General features: G+C 52.0%; 1 protein-coding gene across 9 annotated transcripts in view; it reads right to left on the reverse strand.

Annotated features, from left to right (window-relative positions):
• Positions 1–9,701: 9,701 nt before the first annotated feature.
• The window catches only part of STK38L (serine/threonine kinase 38 like), an 84,030-nt gene continuing 73,010 nt past the window's right edge, over positions 9,702–20,721 (reverse strand). For all 9 annotated transcript variants that reach the window (XM_029057188.1, XM_029057195.2, XM_029057192.2 and 6 more), the window contains 3 exons: positions 17,981–18,076; positions 14,124–14,215; positions 9,702–10,759 (listed from right to left, as the gene is read on the reverse strand). In XM_029057188.1, coding sequence (XP_028913021.1) covers positions 10,632–10,759; positions 14,124–14,215; positions 17,981–18,076 — 316 coding nt within the window. In that variant the 3' untranslated portion in view covers positions 9,702–10,631. The remainder of the gene's footprint in view (positions 10,760–14,123; positions 14,216–17,980; positions 18,077–20,721) is intronic.

Consider the following 20,721-nt stretch of genomic DNA (forward strand, 5'->3'; position numbering starts at 1 on the left):
TCATTCATATTTATTAAGCATTTATCGTGTGCAGAGCAGTCTACTAAGCGCTTGGGAAAGCACAATATAACAATAAACAGTGATGATCCCTGCCCACCACGAGCTCACAGCAGCACGGTCTAGTGGAAAGAACACGGGCCTGGGAGTCAGAGGACCTGGGTTCTAATCCCAGCTCTGCCACATGTCTGCTGTGTGACCCTGGGAAAGTCACTTCCCTTTTCTGGGCTCCACTGCCCTTAGCTGTTAAATGAGGATTAAGACCGGGAGCCCCACGTGGGACAGGGACTGCGTCCGACCTGATTATCTCGTATGTACTCTAGTGCTTCCCCTCTCAAGGTGGCAACTGGAGAGTTTCCCGTCCTCCACCGGTCTCGGCTACGGGAGGGAGAGTGAACAGAGGCCTGTCCCTTCCATTTCCAGCTTGACCAGTGGCTAGCGAGGGGCAGGCCATCGGCTACCAGTCAAGACTCCCCCGTGCCGGGCGGCAGCAGCCTGGGAGAGAGTCGAGGGCGGAGACTCGAGTTGACCGCGCGGAAGGAGGCGACGGTCAACCGCTTCCCGATTTTTCCCAAGAAAACTCCCCGGATGCGCTACCGGAACGATGGCAGAGGGAGAGCTGGGGCGTTCGGGGAGAGATGCGTCCGTAGTGTCGCTATGGGTCGGAAATGACTCGATGGCACAGGACAAGACCGAAGTGCTTAAAACGGTGCTGAACGCATGGCAAGTGCTTAACAAATGCCACAGTTATTATTATTAACAGGGAAGCAGCAAGGTATAGTGGCTAGAACGTGGGCCTGGGAGTCCTAAGGTCATTGGTAGTAATAATGATAATGATGGTGATTGTTAAGCACTTACTCTGTGCCAGGCACTGTACTAAGAGCTGGGGTAAATACAAGCAAATCAAGTTGGACATAGTCCCTGCACTTACGCACACAGTAAGCTTTCAATAAATACGATTGAATGAAAGAACGGGGCTCACAGTCTCAATCCCCATTTTCCAGATGAGGTCACTGAGCCACAGAGAAGCGAAGTGACTTGCTCACAGTCATCCAGCAGACAAGTGGCGGAGCCGGGATTAGAACTCACGATCTTCTGACTCCCAGGCCCGTGCTCGGTCCGCTACACCATGCGGGTACTAATCCTGGCTCCGCCGCTCCTCTGCTCTGTGTCCTTGGGCAAATCACTTCACTTCTCTGGGCCTCAGTTCCTTCATCTGTAAAATGGGGATTGAGACTGTGAGGCCCAGGTGGGGCAGGGATCGCCTCCAACCCGATTCGCTTGTATCCACCCCAGCGCTTGGTACAGTGGCCGGCACATAGTAACGGACACCACAGTTATTACTATTATCCCAAGGAACTTGATCAGACATAGTTCCCGTCCCTCCACGAGGCTCTCGGTCTTCGGGGGAGGGTGCCGGACATCGAATTCCCATTTTACAGAGGTGGAAACAAAGGAACAGAACGGTGATTTGGCTGTGAGCCCCATGTGGGACAGGGACCGTGTCCAACTCGATTAACTCGTATCCATCCCAGCGCTTAGAACAGCGCTTGGCTCATAGGTCCTCATAGGTCCTAGGCTCTTTCCACGAAGGACTGTATGAGCGCAGTGCTCGGCGCACGGTAAGTGCTCAATAAGTACGATTGAATGAATGGGGCTCACAGTCTCAATCCCCCATTTAACAGAGGAGGTAACTGAGGCACAGAGAAGTCACACAGCAGAAGTGACGGAGCCAGAATTAGAACCCACGACCTTCTGACTCCCGGGCCTGTGCTCTAGCCACTAGGGCAGGCGGCTCATAGGTCCTCGTAGGTCACAGGCTCTCCCCACTAGGGACTGCGTTGCCGGAGAAGATCGGGGAGCCAGGATTTCTTCTTGGCATCTCTGGGCCCTCTACTGCAGGAGGCCAGGTCGGAATCGATCCTTTATTGGACAAGAATTAAATGGACCACAGCCAGATCAACAATCGTTATTGAGTGTTGGACCGCCCACGGGGAAGGAAGGCAGGATGGCGGGAAGCAGCGTGGCCTAGCGGCAAGAGCCCAAGCCCGGGAATCAGCGGGCCCGGGGTTCTAATCCCGGTTCTGCCACTTGTCTGCTGTGTGACCTTGGACAAGTCTCACCTTTTTTTCTCACTGTATCCGTTTAGCCCTTACTATGTGCCAGGCTCCGCACTAAGCCCCGGGGTAGATACGGAATACTCAAGTTGGACACAGTTCCACATAAGGCTCACTGTCGTAATCCCCATTTTACAGATGAGATAACCGTGAAGTGACGTGACTTGACCACGGACACCCAGCGGAGAAGTGACGGAGCCGGGATTGAGATATGGGTTCCTCTGACACCCGGGCCCGGGCTCTAACCACGAGGCCCCGCCGCTTCTCATCTTCCCAGCCGGTATTCTTCAAACTGCCATCACGGGACTTCGACGCTCCCAAAGCCCTGCTCTTCACAGCCCCCATACCAATTGTGCATGTTCTTATTCTCCTCTACTTCGTCCTTTCTTTGTTTTGTGCCCGTCCCTCTGATTAGACTGTAAGCTCCTTGTGAGGGCGGGGATCGTGTCTACTGACTCCCTTCAAGAAGCAGCGTGGCTTAGTGGAAAGAGCCCGTGCTTGGGAGTCAGAGGTCATGGGTTCTAATCCCAGATCTGCCACTTGTCTGCTGTGTGACCTTCTCTGTGCCTCAATTACCTCATCTGGAAAATGGGGATGAAGATTGGAAGCCCCACAGGGGACAACCCGATTACCTCGTATCTCCCTCAGCACTCAGAGCAGTCGTTTAGACTGTGAGCCCGTTATTGGGTAGGGATTGCCTCTATCTGTTGCCAAATTGTCCATTCCAAGCACTTAGTACGGTGCTCTGCACGTAGGAAGCGCTCAATAAATACCAGTGAATGAATGAATGCTTGGCACGTAGTAAGCGCTTAACAAATACCATCGTTATTATTATTATTGTTCTGCATGCAAGCGTTCTCTAGACTGTAGACTAGTTGTGGTCAGGGAACATAACTGTTTACTGTTCTACTGCACTCTCCCAAGCGCTCAATACAGTGCTCTGCACACAGTCAACGCTCAATGAATACGATCGAACGGACGAATGAAGTCACTTCACTTCTCTGGGTCTCAGGTCTCCTTGTTTTCCCTCTCCTTAGACAGTGAGCCATGTTTGGGCCAGGGACCGAGTCCAATCTAACTCACTTGGATTTGAACCTTTATTCCCCTCCCCCCAACACTCACTTATATATCAGTCCTTTATTTATTTACACGGATGCCCGTCCCCGCCTCTAGACCATAAGCTCTTGAAGGCACGGCATGTGTCTTCCAATTCTGTTGTACTGTACTGTCCCAAGAGCTTATTACAGTGCTCTGCACACAGAAAGGACTCCATTCATTCATTCAATCGTACTTATCGGGCGCTTACTAGGCACAGAGCACTGTACTAAGCGTTTGGGAAGTACGATTTGGCAACAGAGACAGACGATCCCTGCCCACAACGGGCCCACGGTCTAGAAGGCTCTATACCATTGATAGATAACTTTTATCCACTCCAGCGCTTAAGAACAGAGTTGGACACATAGTATGCGCTTAATAATAATAATGTTGGTATTTGTTAAGCGCTTACTACGTGCAGAGCACTGTTCTAAGCGCTGGGGGAGATACAGGGTCATCAAGTTGTCCCATGTGAGGATCACAGTTAATCCCCATTTTTATTCATTCGTTCAACAGTATTTATTGAGCGCTTACTATGCACATATGCTCTGCACACAGTAAGCGCTCAATAAATACTACTGAATGTACTAAGCACTTGGAATGTACAATTCGGCAACAGATAGAGACGATCCCTGCCCAATGAAGGGCTCACAGTCTAATCGGGGGAGACGGATGGACAGAAACAAGACAACTTAATCACGATAAATAGAATCGAGGGGATGGACACCTCATTAACAAAATAAATAGGATAATAAAAATATAGACAAATGAGCTCAGTGCTGAGGGGAGGGGAAGGGAGAGGAACAGAGGGAAAGGGAGGAGGTAACTGAGGCACTGAGAAGTGAAGTGACTTGCCCACAGTCACACAACTGACAAGAGGCGGAGCCGGGATTAAAACCCACGACCTCTGACTCCCAAGCCCGGGCTCTTTCCACTGAGCCACGCTGCTTCTCTGACAAACTCTAAAAAAATCCTTTGGAACCTGCTTTTATAGCAACGAACTCTGCTTACCCCTCAAAGATTAAAAAAAAAATTGCCATGGTCTTAATTGGTATTAGCGTATCAGTCAACTGAAACTTCAAATGTTGGCTCTAGTGTTGGTGGAATTTTTCTTTAAAGGGAAAAACCAGAACGCAAGCAGAAAAGGACAGTCAATCCTTTCTCAAGTGTTTGTGTATGTGTGTTTGGGTGGCATAATAACAAAAAGTTCACCAGCAGGGCTTTTTTTTTTTTATTAAACATAGTATTTATTCTCATCTGATCCTCCAAAAAGAACCCAGCTCCCACCAAAATCAAGATTTACAAAATTTCATCACAGACACAGCATTTTGAGGATTCGTTTTCTACACAATTCCAAATGATCTTCCAGCTAGCTTTTTAGGATATTTCATGAGTTTTCAAAGCTTCCCTATTTTAAGCTGCAGTTTCCCTCTCACATTATAAGTTTTTCAAACCTTACACTTTGGAGTGGAAAAAACCCACCACAACAGCATTGTCTGGATGGGGTCCCTGTATCTTCCATTTGAAGCAGTTTTCTACTCTTACTAAAATCTTTCAGGAACACACGTGCGCTTCTAAGGGGAACCAAAAAAAAACCTGAAATGATTTAAAGTAAAATAACAGAAAGGAATATCTCACTAGCATGGTCAAACTGTAAATATTTCCAATAAACAAACCACCCCTAAAACGAACAGAATACGGGAAAAAATAGAGATGTTTCAGAGGACTCAGGGATATCTGGTTTCCATTAATTTCGGATCGTGCTTTTGTCCCTTAGAAATCAAACAATGGTATTTACTGAGCGCTTACTCTGTGCAGAGCGCTGTACTAAGCGCTTGGGAGAGTACACGCACCGAAATGGGAATAACGCCAAAAAACCCCAAAATGCTTTAAGCATTCAATACGCTTATAGCATCAAATCATTAAAAAAAATATATTTTGTATGTCTCATGGGCAGGGAGCAGGTGGGTGTCCTGTAATTATAATAATTATGGCTTCTGTTAAGCGCTTAAGTGCCAGGCACTGTACTAAGCGCTGGGGCGGATACAAGCAAATCGGGTTGGACCCAGTCTCCGTCCCTCACCTCAGATATCCAATTTTATTTTCCAGCATTTCCCCACTGTTATTTTGCCATTTTTAACTCACTACCCTATCCCTATCGGAAATACATCGATATTCCATTCAGATGACATTAGTGACCACCTAGATACCGCCTTCATTTTCCAAGCGTTCTCGATCTCGGGAATGTGAAAAGGAGATTTAAAATGACATTTTCTTGCGGGTTCGGAAGATCCTTTAAATCGAGAGATAAAATAACATAATTGTGTTTTAATACGACGACTTTTTAATTAAAAAATTAAAGTCTACATGAAGTCCAGAAACAGATAAATCTAAGTTATACAGAAATTTAGATATAAATATATATTTAGAAAAAAAGTCTCCGCAACGGATTACAGTAAAGCCTCTTTGACTATTGGTTCTTTCCCAGCAACGCCCAGTTCAAAGCCAACGCTTTCCCCTGACAACCAGGTAGTGTTTTCCCACAGAAACTGCATCATTAATCCAGACACTGGCGTTCAGACAACTCGGAGAAAAACTACTAGAGAACGCGACAGATTCGTCGCTTGGTCTGAAGCGTCCCGGATCGGATTTTTGGACCGCACGCCCGTTGTGGGTGGGGAAGGTTTCTACCAACTCTGCTGTGTCGTACTCTCCCAGGCGCTCGGTACAGTGCTCCGCACACGGTAAGCGCTCAATAGACACCATCGGAGGACTGAGTGATTTTTAAGTTTCTCCGGGGCAGGACTCGGGGACTTTTGTTGCTGAGGAAAATGGTAACAGTCGATGGTGACCGTGGCAGGTAATTACCTGACGGGAAACCGGCGAGGTCGCCGGGGAGTGGACAGATGATACTTTAAAGAAGCAGCATGGTGTAGTGGAGAGAGCGCAGGCCTGGGAATCAGGAGGACCTGGGTTCGAATCCCAACTCCGTCACCTGTCTTCCGTGGGACACGTGGGACGGGGACTGGGTCCAACCGAATTAGTTTGTATCCGCTCTGGTGCTCGATACACAGTGAACGCTTAACAGATACCGCTATCATTATTATTACTAGGCGTCATAGGGCAGCGGGGCAAGAAGATGGAGGCGGCGGCGGCTCGGGGCCAACGTTGTGTCAGTCGGCCAGTTCTCGGGAGGTCCTGGTCTTTGCCGCCTACGGTGGTCAACCGCTTGTCGGGTTTTCTGCTGGGGTCTGTCCACCCCACACGACGCCTCCTCCCCTACGGCCTTCTTTTTTTATGGTACTGGTTATTAGTAACAATAATAATGGTATTTAAGGGCTTACTATGTGTCAGGCACTGTAATAATAATAATAATGATGATGGTATCTGTTAAGGCCTTACTATGTGCCAAGCACGTTTCTAAGCGCTGGGGGGGGGTACAAGGTGATAAGGTTGTCCCACGTGGGGCTCACAGTCTTCATCCCCATTTTGCAGATGAAGTAACTGAGGCCCAGAGAAGTGAAGCGACTTGCCTAAGGTCACACAGCAGACAAGTGGCGGGCCGGGATTAGAACCCGTGACCTTCTGATTCCCAGGCCGTGCTCCAATAGACCGGAGACTCGTTGTGGGCAGCGGACGTGTCTGCTCATTGTTCTGTAGGACTTTCCCAAGCGTTTAGTACAGTGCTCTGCACACAGTAAGTGCTCAGCGTATACGACCGAATGAATGAATAATAATAACGGAAGTCGTCGGGTGGTATGTGCCAAGCGCTGTTCTTAGCTCTGGGGTAGTTACAAGCTAATCCCGTCGGACACATACCCTATCCCCCGTGGGGCTCGCAGTCTTAATCCCCATTTTACAGACGAAGTAAGTGAGGCCCAGAGAAGCGAAGCGACTTGCCTAAGGTCACGCAGCAGACAAGCGGTGGAGCCGAGATTGGAACCCAAGTCCTGCCAACTCCCAGGCCCATGCTCTGGCTACTGAGCCATACTGCTTCTCTCTCTACCGGGCGCTGTGCGAAGGGCTGGGGGTGCTAGAAGCTAATCAGGTTGGAGAGAGTCCCTGTCCCACACGGGGCTCACGGTCTCCATCCCCATTTTACAGACGAAGGAACCCGAGGCATAGAGAAGTGAAGCGGCTTGCCCGAGGTCCCGCAGCAGACAACTGGCGGACCCGGGATTGGAACCCGGGTCCCTCGGACTCCCAGATCCACCAGGCCACGCCGCTCTCTCTCGGTTAAACCGAAAGATCAGATGATCACGGCCACCGAATTCGGAACGATTTATTTTCAGAGTGGGGGGGGATCACCGGCACTTCAGATTATTGAGGCGTCACTGCACTAGAAGAACGCAACTACCGAAAAATGGGAAACTGAGAACGGGAAAACGTCACCATCTCCTTGAACCTTCACCCGGACCACTCCATCCTATCGGCCTCTCCGTTTCTCAGGGAGCCGGGTTAGGTCCCAGTCTCCGAGTGCCAGGCCAGAGCCGGGGCGGAGGGGAACGGGGCGGGGGGCGCCGGCCGGGGAGGGGGACGGTGGTCGTTGGCGTCGACGCCGGGGTCGGTGATTACGGTGGCGGGCGGTGATGAGAGCGATCGTAACGACCGTGGTACTTATTAAGCGCTTACCGTGTGCCGGGCACCGTACTGAGCGCTGACGACGGTCAGGGTGACGGCTGCCGGGGATGACAGTGGTGTCAGTGGCTCGAATGATGATAACGATGGTGTCTGTTAGCCGCTTACTATGTTCATTCAATAGTATTTATTCAATAGTATTTATTGAGCGCTTACTGTGTGCAGAGCACTGTACTGAGCGCTTGGAACGAACGAGTCGGCAACAGACAGAGACGGTCCCTGCCCTCTGACGGGCTTACGGTCTAATCTACTATGTGCCGAGCGCCGGGGGGATACGAGGCGATCGGGTCGTCCCACGTGGGGCTCCCGGTCTTCATCCCCGTTTTCCAGATGAGGTCACCGGGGCGCAGAGAAGCGAAGCGGCTGGCCTCGAGGGGCGGAGCCGGAATTAGAACCCACGGCCTCCGACTCCCGAGCCCGGGCTCATTCCGCTGAGCCCCGCTGCTTCTCCGGGGGCGGGCGGTGACGACGGCGGTGTTGGTTGGGGGGGGGGGATGGCGGCGGCGGGCGGCGGTTGAGACGGCGGCGGACTCGGGGACGTCTCGGGGAGGCCGAGGGTGGGATCGCCAACCTCTCCCCTCCGGCCCCTCCTCCCTCGAGGCAGGGACACGTGGGACGGGGACCGCGGCCAACCCGATCGGCTTCTAGCTACCCGGCGCTTCGTCGACAAGCAGCGTGGCTCAGTGGAAAGGGCCCGGGCTCGGGAGCCAGAGGTCACGGGTCCGAATCCCGGCTCCGCCACGTCAGCCGTGTGACCGTGGGCGAGTCACTTCACTTCTTTGGGCCTCAGCGACCTCCTCTGGAAAAATGGGGTTTAAAAAATGTGAGCCCCCCGTGGGACAACCTCCATTACCCTGTATCTACCCCAGCGCTTAGAACACAGTAAGCGCTTGACAAATACCAACATTATTATTCCAGAGCCCGGCACCTAGTGAGCGCTTAACCAATCCCGGAAAAAGAAAGAAGTCAGGACACTCATTCAAGTGTGGGCGGGGGAATTAAGCGGCAGCAACCTCGGAACAGCCTCTAGACCGTAAGCTGGCTGTGGGCGGGGGACGGTGTCTACCAACTCTGGCGCGTCACCCTCTCCCAGGCGCTCGGTACAGTGCTCCGCCCGCAGGGACGGCTAAAAGACGGCAAGGCTTCTTTCCAAAGCTCTCGCCCGTTCGGCACGCCGCTGCTCTATCATTCCCTCCACCCGGGAAAACACCCGGAGAAGCCGGCCGGAGAGTACTCTCAACGTGTGTGGGAGCCCACCGTTCTAAGAGGTGAGGGCGGTCACCGGGGAGCTGGAAACGAGGGGGGCCCGGGACGCGGCATAACTCCGCTTTACCCGCTGGGTTCTTACGAATCTCTGAGAGCTCAGAACCGGTCGTTTTTTAAGAACGGAGGCAGGGAGCCAGAAAAGACGCTCCAAATCTTAAGCAAGGCAAAAAGGCGCTCTGCCGGAAGCCACGAGATCTGCGTCCGCACCCAGACCCCTCCCCGCTGCCGCCCCCCGAACGCCACAATCCGTCAGCCCCGGCTTCCTCAAACCCTTCCCCCTAAAGCACAGTGATGCGCGTGAATAACGTTTCCCTTGGATAAGTTAACCTCTATCAAAACCCTCTCGCGTCTGCATATATTCATCCCCACAGGAAAATAAAAACAAACTCTCTTGCACACATTCACCCTCTTGAGTATCTTTGGTACGTTTGGAGAGTAAGAAAATCACGGCCCGGCCACACGGGTGAGATCCGTCCGACGCGTAAGGTTACCGAGCGATGATGATATGTCAGTCTCTCGCCTTTCCAGAACCCAAGGTGGACAACATTTGGGATACCTGCGGGTCCGTCGCCGGGACCCTAAGCGAAATCTTTTAAAAAAATAGTTTAATAAAAATACGCCAGTTCTACAAGCGGCCTTCGATCGTCATCCCCCCCGCCACCCAGCCCACCGGTTCCCGACGCGCCGGAACGAAATGACGCCACGGTCTCCGGGAAACCCACCGGAGACCCCTTCCGCTCTAAGGGATGCGATTTTACATAATACGGTACGTCTCCCCAGGATTACGCGGGTCGGGCACACGGATCGGCGGCTGGGAACTCTAAATACAGAGTCGATCTATTAGTGTCGGCGATTAAACGGACGCGGTGGAGTTTCTGCTTCCCGTCCCCCTCTCGGTAGGAGTCGACGGAATACCTCGCCGCTCAACGGTCGACCCGTTCGGTTTCCGAAGGGCAGCCTCTCCTACGTCGACTCACGGCGCTCGGGAAACGGTCTTCTTCTGGGGAGGTCCAAACCGGGAGGGGAAAACGTTCTAACGGGATCTCTGGGAAATGGCTTTTCTATCGATTATCTAGACCCACGAGGTCAGCGGTAAAATAACGGTCCTGCGTCGCTGCTTACGGCTCAGCCGAGGACGCGGGTTCTCCCGGGCCCATCGGAACGGTTACAGTACGAAGCCACGGTATACGGAGGCGGGGGAGGACCTTAATAAGTGCGTAGGCAGCGCAGATACGAAGGGATGTCTACGGTGCTTTTATTCCAGTACCTCTGTCTAATAAAGTTAACAAAAATAGTCAAATATTAAAAAAAAAAAAAAAGGAAAAAAAAAACCAAAAAGAAGCCAGCTGGCACTGCCAACTAATTCCCGTAGTAGTCTTCGAAACCCTAGGCCCGCAGAATTTCTCGCGGAAGCCGCCGAGTACAGTCTCCGGGGCCGGTTCAGTGTCTCCCTACGCGGGCCGAGCGAGGCCCGGGGCCGCCACCGGCTACCTGAGTCCCGAGTTCTTCCCGAGCCCTTCAGAGCTTCCCGGATTTCATGTAGGAGGGGATGGAGCCGCGCTGCGTCAGCCCTTCGAACCTCTTGTACGTGTAGTTGAGGAAAACCCAGTCTTTAGATTTGTAGTCCGGTTCTGTGCTGTTCGGCACTGGAGAGGACGGTTTGGCGGGGAGGAGGGGAGAGGGGAGAGGCACACACAAAAGAGTCCAAATTAGCCCCGTGCGGAATACGTCTCCCACCCTCGTTTCTCTGCTACGATCAGAGGAGGCTCAGGAGAGAAGCAGCGCGGCTTCGCGGACGGAGCCCGGGCCTGGGGGCAGGAGGACCTGGGTTCTAATCCCGCTCACGCTACTTGCTCGGTGACCCGGGGCAAGTCGCTTCACTTCTCCGGCCCTCAGTTCCCTCGTCTGGAAAACGGGGATTAAGACGGTGAGCCCCGCGGGGGACACGGACTGCGTCTAACGTGATTAGCTCGCGTCTACCCCAGCCCTCGGCACGGCGCCTGCCACGAAGTGAGCGCTTAATCAATGCCATTAAAAAAGGCAGGGTAGGCGGGCGAATAGAGCAGGGGCCTGGGAAGCAGAAGGACCCGTCTCCACTACTCGCTGTGTGACCTTGGGCAGGGCGCTTGACTCGAGAAGCAGCGTGGCTCAGCGGAAAGAGCCCGGGCTTGGGAGTCGGAGGTCATGGGTTCGAAACCCGGCTCTGCCACTCGTCAGCTGTGTGACAGTGGGCGAGTCACTTCACTTCCCTAGGCCTCAGTTACCTCATCTGTAAAATGGGGATGGAGACTGTAAGCCTCAGAGGGACAACCTGATGACCCCGTATCTACCCCAGCGCTTAGAACAGCGCTCTGCACATAGTAAGTGCTTAACAAATACCAATATTATTATTATTATTCACATCTCTGGGCCTCAGTTACCGTATCTGGAAAATGGGGATGGAGACTGTGAGCCCCACGTGGGACACTGAACAAGCCGATTAGCCTGTATCGACCCTAGTGCTCAGTACAGTGCCTGGCACATAGTAAGTGCTTAATAAATACTATTAAAAAAAACACAGCCCTCTGGTTCTAAACCGCTGTGGGACAGCCGGCTCTGCAAAGAAAACCCTCCTCTTCTTGCTACCCGTGATCTTTCCGTTAGGGTTCTGAGGGACGTTAACCCGCTGGACCCCAGTGTGTTTTTGGGGGGGGTCAAGGTTTGGCCCGAGGCGTCCGAGGTCCAAACTTTTATCTCTAGCCCGACTGGGTAGAGGCGACGGTCTGTCGCTCTTTCCCTTACCCGAGACTGGTTTTAACATCACTCCCCCGCCGCTAGACTGGAATAACAATAATTATCACTGTGGCATTCGTTGAGCGCTCACTACGTGCCGGCCGCTGTACTAAGGGCCGGGGTGGATACAAGCTAATCGGGTTGGACCCAGTCCCCGTCCCACGTGGGGCTCCCGGACTCGATCCCCATTTTACAGATGAGGGAACCGAAGCCCGGAAGTGAAGCGACTTGCCCAAGGTCACAAAGCGGACAAGTGGCGGAGCAGGGATTGGAACCCACGACCTAGACTTAGACAGACTTCCTAGAACCCTGAAAGCTCCTTGAGGGTGGGGATCAGAGACGCCAACTCTATTTTCCCCGCTCAGCTGTTTCCTACAAAGTTCTGCCCAGGGTAAGCCCTCGATTATGGACGTACTGATCGATGATATATTTTCAATTATTTATTTCTATTCATGTCTGTCTCCCCTTCTAGACACTGAGCTCGGCGTGGGCAGGGAATGTGCCTACCAACTCTGTTGTGCTGTACTCTCCCGAGCCCTCGGTAAAGTGGTCTGTACGCAGGAAGTGTTCAATAAATATCGCTGAAGCCCACTGGTCAACTGTGACAGAAATCTGCTCTTTGGGACAGAGCCCGTGGGCCCTACGAGGGACAGGGACTGTGGCCAACTTGATTTGTTTGGATCCACCCCAGCGCTTAGCACAGAACCTGGCACACAGTAAGCGCTTAACAAATTCCACAGTGATCATTATTATATACTAAAATCTACTTTCCCAATACTGTTCTCTTGATTTATATTGCGTGTATGAATGATTTCTCAGAAATGTCTCCGTAATCACCTTTAGAACATATGTTTCTCTGTGTGTACGTGTTGTATAAATAATAATGTTGGTATTTGTTAAGCGCTTACTATGTGCAGAGCACTGTTCTAAGCGCTGGGGGAGATACAGGGTCATCGGGTCGTCCCCCGTGAGGCTCCCGGTCTTCATCCCCATTTTACAGATCAGGTCACTGAGGCACAGAGAAGTGAAGTGACTCGCCCACAGTCACACAGCTGACAAGGGGCAGAGCCGAGATTCGAACCTATGACCTCTGACTCCCAAACCTGTGCTCTTTCCACTGAGCCATGCTGCTTCTCTTATAAATGAGCTGTGTGACAGTAAAATGAAACCTTGAAGCTTTCTCTGGATGGACATAAATCCTGGCTGGACGAAGGGCTACTTAAATTAACAGTAATAATAATAATAATAAAAAATATAATAATAATAATAATAATGTTGGTATTTTTTAAGCGCTTACTGTGTGCAGAGCACCGTTCTAAGTGCTGGGGTAGATACAAGGTATTTGGGTTGTCCCATGTGAGGCTCAAAGTTAATCCCCATTATACAGATGAGGGAAGTGAGGCACAGAGAAGTTAAGTGACTTGCCCACAGTCACACAGCTGACAAGGGGCAGAGCCAGAATTCGAACGCCGTTCTTAAGGAGCTCTTATGTAGCCCAGAAGGACTACTTAAATTAACAGTAATAATAATAATAATATAGTATTTGTTAAGCGCATACTATGTTCAAGGCACTGTACTAAGCATGTGGCTCTGTGGAAAGAGCATGGGCTTGGGAGTCAGAGGTCGTGGGTTCTAATTCTGCCTCTGCCTCTGGTCTGCTGTATGACCTTGGGCAAGTCACTTTGCTTCTCTGTGCCTCAGATCCCTCATCTGTAAAATGGAGATAAAGACTGGGAGCTCCACGTGGGACAACCCGATTACCTTGCACCTACCCCAGAGCTTAGAACAGTGCTTGGCACATAGTAAGCGCTTAACAAATACTATTATTATTATTACTAACCCAAGACCTTTTGACTCCCAGGCCGGCACTCCATCCCCTAAGCCACGCTACTTCTCTACAGTTATAGTACATTAATAGTGGCATTAATCTAAGACTTTTGAGAAACCAAATTAAATTTGCTGGGGTGAGAAAGAACTCGCTTTTCCGCCTCAATCGTACATCGCTTTTATCGTGTAACTGTGAAAATTCTAACACGTAAGGAGCGACTATCTAGTCTAGAGTCATTTTAAAATGAAAGACGACAATAAAGCAATCAAGAAAAGTTACATTTTGTACTCAGCAAGAATCAGCATGATTCTCGGCAGCGCTTAGAACAGTGCTTGACGCACAGCAGACATTTAACAAATACACAAAACCAAACCACAAAATCCCAGAATGATCGGTCAAAATCATCTTACCAGGCTGTAAAATATCAGATTCGGGAAACTCATCGAAGTTCGAGGTGTCATCGATGCTTTTGATTTCTATGGGAATGGCGGCTGGTCTTTCCCTAGAAATGTAAAATCAAAATGTTAAATAGGGTCAGTTCTCGGCCCTCTTCTGTTCTCCATCTACCCTCACTCCCTCGGTGAACTCATCCGCTCTCACGGCTTCGACTATCACCTCTACGCAGATGACGCGCAGATCTACATCTCCGCCCCTGTCCTCTCCCCCTCCCTTCGGGCTCGCGTCTCCTCCCGCCTCCGGGACGTCTCTACCTGGATGTCTGCCGGCCACCTAAAACTCAATGGCCAAAACTGAGCTCATCTTCCCTCCCAAGCCCTGTCCTCTTCCCCACTTCCCTATCACCGTGGACGGCACGACCATCCTTCCCGTCTCTCGGGCCCGCGACCCCGGTGTCATCCTTGACTCGTCTCTCTCGTTCACCCCACACATCCGATCCGTCACCGACACCTGCCGGTCTCACCTTTATAATATCGCCAAGATCCGCCCCTTCCTCTCCACGCAAACGCCTATCCTACTGGTACGGGCTCTCATAATATCCCGGCTGGATTATTGTGTCAGCTTCCTTTCTGATCTGCGGAAACGCCCTGGGCGTGTCACTCCCCTCCTTAAAAACCTCCAGTGGTTGCCTGTCGACCTCCGCACGAAACAAAAACTTCTCACTCTAGGCTTCGAGGCTGTCCATCCCCTCGCCCCCTCCTACCTCTCCTCCCTTCTCTCTTTCCACCGCCCACCCCGCACGCTCCGCTCCTCCGCCCCCCACCTCCTCGCCGTCCCCCGTTCTCGCCCGTCCCGCCGTCGACCCCCGGGCCGCGTCCTCCCGCGGACCCGGAAGGCCCTCCCTCCTCACCTCCGCCAAACTCACTCTCTTCCCCTCTTCAAAGCCCTATTGAGAGCTCACCTCCTCCGGGAGGCCTTCCCACACTGAGCTCCCCCTTTCCTCTTCTCCTACTCCCTTCTGCGTTGCCCTGACTCGCTCCCTTTCCTCTTCCCCCGTCTCAGCCCCACATCACTGATGTCCAGATCTCTCATTTATTTATTTCTACTGATGTCTGTCTCCCCACCTCTAGACTGTAAACTCACTATGGACAGGGAATGTGTTTGTTTATCGTCGTATTGTGGTGCTCCGCACACAGTAAACGCTCGAAAAATACGATTGAACGAACGAATAAGCGGACACATTCCCTCCCCACGACGAGCCTACGGTCTAGAGAACCTTAGGCAATCTGTTGGCAAGCTTTTCTTTTTATGGTATTTGTTAAGTGCTTACTATGTGCCAAACACTGTCCTGAGCACTGGGGTAGATACCAGCTAATCAGGTTGGACCCAGTCCACATCCCTTGTGGGGCTCACCGTCCTAATTCCCATTTTCCAGGTGAGGGAACTGAGGCCCGGAGAAAAGAAGTGCCTCGCTCGAGGTCATCCAGCAGACAAGTGGTGGAGCCGGGATCAGAACCCAGGCCCTTCTGGCTCCCAGACCCGGGCTCTTTCCACAAGGCCGCGCTGCTTTTATCGAGGGCTCACGGTCATTGACTACAAACCTTGGTCTCTCCCAAACCAGCTGACTGGAAGACTGTCACTAATTGGGCCACAGAGAATTCTCTGTGCCTCAGTTCCCTCATCTGCAAAATGGGAATTAAGACTGTGGGACAGGGACCGTGTCCAATCCAATTATCCTGTACCTACCCCAGCACTTAGAACAGTGTCTGGAACCCAGTAAGCGCTTAACAAATACCATAACAATAATTATCATTATTTACTTACAGCCTGGAGGAGAACTAGAGAGATTTCTTTGCAAAGTTAAAATGTGTGAGAGCAGCTTTAAAAAAATGAAATCCCCTAACGGGCAGGGGGCAGAACTGGGAGTCGGGGACCTGGGTTCTAATCCCAGCTCTGCCATTCGCCCGCTGTGGGACCTCGGGCAGGTCACTTTACTTCCTCTGGGTCAGGTTCCTCATCTGTAAAATGGGAATTTCATACCTGTCCTCCCCTTTATCTAGACTGTAAGTCCCATTCGGGAGCGGTACCGTGTCCAACCTGATGATAATAATAATAATAATAATGATAATAATGATAATAATATGTGTTAAGCGCTTCCTATGTGCCAGGCACTCTACTAAGCTCGGGGGTGATACAAGCAAATTGAGTTGGACACAGTCCCCGTCCCTCCTGGGGCTCACCGTCTCGATCCCCATTTTCCAGATTAGCCGAGGCCCAGAGAAGTGCAGCGACTTGCCCGAGGTCACACGGCAGACAAGTGGCGGAGCCGGGATTAGAATCCCCGTCCTCTGACTCCCAGGCCCGGGCTCTACCCACGACGCCATGCTGCTTCCTACCCTGGCACTTACTACAGTGCTTGACCCAACGTAAGCGCTTAAACACCACAACGATATGGCAGCTCCGCAAAAGCAGGCCGTCAGACGCGGTAGGTGCTGAACTTGTCGCCCCATGAACTGTTTTACCTGAATTCATTCGATCGCATTTATTGAGCGCTCACTGTTTTGAGAGCCTCTGGCTCTCTCCCCGGCCAAAAAGCTGGCTGTGGGGGTCAAGGGAAAAAGAGCGGGGGTCTCGGCAGCCCCGGGAGACCCAGGCCTCCATCCCACCTCTGCCACTCATCTGCTGGCTCGCTTCGGGCAACCTACTTAACCCCTTTGGGACTCGGTTCCCGCATCTGCAAAATCGCGACGGGATTCCGGCTTGCCACGTCGCCGGGGCCGTGAGCCCCGTGTCCGTCCTATCTTGTTTCTCCCGTGACTCTTACCTCGAAAATACGCACCGAACGACGCCAACCCCGGCCACCTGCAACCCTGCAACCGATCATTTCGTATTTCTTTTCCGAATCCTTCCGACTTGCCTTCGCTTAACATAGCCTGTAAGATCCTTGGGGGCAGGGATCGGGTCTACCTACGTCATCGTACCGGACTTCTAATACGGTGCTCCGCATACGGCAGTGGCTCCAAAAATACCATCGACTGATTAAGTAATCGATTCATTCTATCTATTTATTGAGCACTTATTATGTGCAGAGCACTGTACTAAGCGCTTGATAACAACCTACCTTGTATCACAGAAAGGCGTATAGTGTGTATGCGAGCGAGAGAGAGAAAAGAGGGAGAGAGAGAGAGAGAGAGTGAGCATAAGCACACGACAGATGGCTTGCTCTTCGGCGAACACTTCCTCTAGACCGCAGACTTCTCGTGGGCAAGGGAACATGTCTACCAAGTCTGCTGCACTGTCCCCTCTCCAGCGCTCGGTACAGTGCTCGGCGCATAATAAGCATTCAATAAATGCTTCCGAGAAGCAGCATGGCTTAGTGGGAAGAGCTCGGGCTTGGGAGTCGGAGACCGTGGGTTCTAATCCCAGCTCTGCCACGTGTCTGCTGCGTGACCCTGGGCAGGCCGCCTAACTTCTCTGTTACTCAGTTCCCTCATCTGTAAAATGGGGCTAAGACTGTAAACCCCGCGTGGGATAACCCGATTACCTTGTATCTGCCCCAGTGCTTAGAACAGTGCTTGACACATAGGAAGCGCTTAACAAATACCATGATCGTTATTATCATAAACACCCCTGAGGGATTGAACTGATTCACTAGGGGTCTCTGGATCTTCTACGCAAATACAGTCCCCGGTGACCCCATCGATGCAGGTGAATCGAGAAAGACTGTGGCCTCCTTTAATTGTTATGTGGAAAACTGCCGGCTGTCCCCCGCTCCAGGGACATCATCACCTTTCTTCATTCTGGAGAAACAGAGAGCTAAAGTCCACCTAAGGGCCTAGAGGCCACTCGCCACCAAACCGCCAAGAAATACCTGATGTGCCCCCAGTCTACGCCTTCGAAGAACGGATGGCCTTTTATTTCTTCCACTCCACTGCTTCCAATTCTATTTTCTGAATCAACGCAAAATCTGCAGTCGAGGAGAAAAGGAAATTACCGACGTGCGGCGAGACAGAGGACGTTACCGCAATCGATCGATGGATCATCAGTCGTACGCGTCGAGCGCTTGTTGCGTGCAGAGGACTGTCCTAAGCACTTGGGAGAGCACAATGTAACAGAGTTGGTAAACACGTTCCCTGACCCACAAGGAGTTAAGGGCTCAGAGGGAGAGACAGACATTTATATCCGTAAATAAATCACAAATATGGACACAGAGAAGCTGCGTGGCCTAGTGGCAAGAGCACGGGTTTGGGAGTCAGAGCATGTGGGTTCTAATCCTGGGCTCATTTGTCTGCTGTGTGACCTTGGGCAAGTCACCACTTCTCCGGGCCAGAGTTACCTCATCTGTAAAATGGGGATTAAGAGTGTGAGCCCCATGTGGGACAGGGACAGTGTCCACTTTAACTACCTTATATCGACCCCAGTGCTTAGAACAGTGCTTGGCACATAGGAAGCACTTAACAAATACTATAGTTGTTATTCTACGTGCTGTGGGGCTGAGGATGGGGTGAATTAAAGGGTGTAGATCCATGTGCCAGGATGATGTCGAAAGGGAGGCGGAGTAGAGGAAATGAAGGCTGAGTCGGGGGAAGGCCTATCTGTTCAGGATTGGCATTCGAAATCACAAATAATAATAACGATAATAATAATAGTACTCGTCAAGCACGTACTATGTGCCAAGCCCCGTTCTGAGCGCTGGAGCAGATAGAAGATAATCAGGTTGGATGCAGTCCCTGTCCCACACGGGGCTCACGGCCTTAATCCCTATTTTACAGATGAGGTAACTCTGGCCCCGGAGAAGTAAAGTGATCCGCCCAAGGTCATCTGCCTTTAAGTGATAAAGGGATGGACGGCATTATTCTATTTCTCCCGGCGGACCGTCAGTTCCTCAAAGACGGGATCCCAAGCAACCGACTGAGCCCCTACTGTGTGCAGAGCCCTGCACCCAGCGCTTGGGAGAACCGATTCGGTTCAGAGACCCGATTCTAGCCCGCAGAGAGCTCGCCATCTAGCAGGGGAGATGCGGACCCTGAAGTAAATTACGATAGGAGGAAGAAGGAAAAGGGGATATCTGCCAAAGCGAATGCTCAAGAAGCAGGGACAAAAGAAAAGAGAGAAAAAGGGTCAAAAGTACTCGGGTACTCGGGTGGCACAGAAGTGTCGGAGAGGCGGTGAGGGTAGAAGGTCACAGAAGAAAGAAAAGGGTACTTAGGTGACATTCATTTATTCATTCGATCATATTTACTGAGCGCTGTGTGCAGAGCACTGTATTCATTCAATAGTATTTACTGAGCGCTTACTATGTGCAGAGCACTGTACTAAGCGCTTGGAATGAACAAGTCGGCAACAGATAGAGACGGTCCCTGCCGTTTGACGGGCTTACGGTCTAATCGGGGGAGACGGACAGACGAGAACGATGGCGATAAATACAGTCGAGGGGAAGAACATCACGTAAAAACAATAGCAACTAAATAGAATCGAGGCGATGTACAATTCATTAACAGAATAAATAGGGTAATGGAAATATATACAGTTGAGCGGACGAGAACAGTGCCGAGGGGATGGGAAGGGAGAGGGGGAGGAGCAGAGGGAAAGGGGGAAAAGAGGGTTTAGCTGCGGAGAGGTGAAGGGGGGTGGTAGAGGGAGTAGAGGGAGAAGGGGAGCTCAGTCTGGGAAGCCCTCTTGGAGGAGGTGAGTTTTACGTAGGGTTTTGAAGAGGGGAAGAGAATCAGTTTGGCGGAGGTGAGGAGGGAGGGCGTCCCGGGACCGCGGGAGGACGCGGCCCGGGGGTCGACGGCGGGACGGGCGAGACGGAGGGACGGCGAGGAGGTGGGCGGCGGAGGAGCGGAGCGTGCGGGGTGGGCGGTAGAAAGAGAGAAGGGAGGAGAGGTAGGAAGGGGCGAGGTGACGCAGAGCCTCGAAGCCTAGAGTGAGGAGTTTCTGTTTGGAGCGGAGGTCGATAGGCAACCACTGGAGTTGTTTAAGAAGGGGAGTGACAGGCCCAGAGCGTTTCTGCGGGAAGATGAGCCGGGCGGCGGAGTGAAGAATAGACCGGAGCGGGGCGAGAGAGGAGGAAGGGAGGTCAGAGAGAAGGCCGACACGGTAGTCTAACCGGGATATAATGAGAGCCCGTAGCAGTAAGGTAGCCGTCTGGGTGGAGAGGAAAGGGCGGATCTTGGCGATATCGTAGAGGTGAAACCGGCAGGTCTCGGTAACGGATAGGATGCGTGGGGTGAACGAGAGAGACGAGTCAAGGACGACACCGAGATCGCGGGCCCGAGAGACGGGAAGGACGGTCGTGCCATCCACGGTGATAGAGAAGTCGGGGAGAGGACCGGGTTCGGGAGGGAAGATGAGGAGCTCAGTCTCGCTCATGTCGAGTTTTAGGTGGCGGGCCGACATCCAGGTGGAGACGTCCCGGAGGCGGGAGGAGATGCGAGCCCGAAGGGAGGGGGAGAGGACAGGGGCGGAGATGTAGATCTGCGTGTCACCTGCGTAGAGATGGTAGTCGAAGCCGTGAGAGCGGATGAGTTCACCGAGGGAGTGGGTGTAAATGGAGAACGGAAGAGGGCCGAGAACTGACCCTTGAGGAACTCCAACAGTTAAAGGATGGGA

This window comes from Ornithorhynchus anatinus, chromosome 2, assembly GCF_004115215.2.
Source record: "Ornithorhynchus anatinus isolate Pmale09 chromosome 2, mOrnAna1.pri.v4, whole genome shotgun sequence".
Lineage (NCBI taxonomy): Eukaryota > Metazoa > Chordata > Mammalia > Monotremata > Ornithorhynchidae > Ornithorhynchus > Ornithorhynchus anatinus.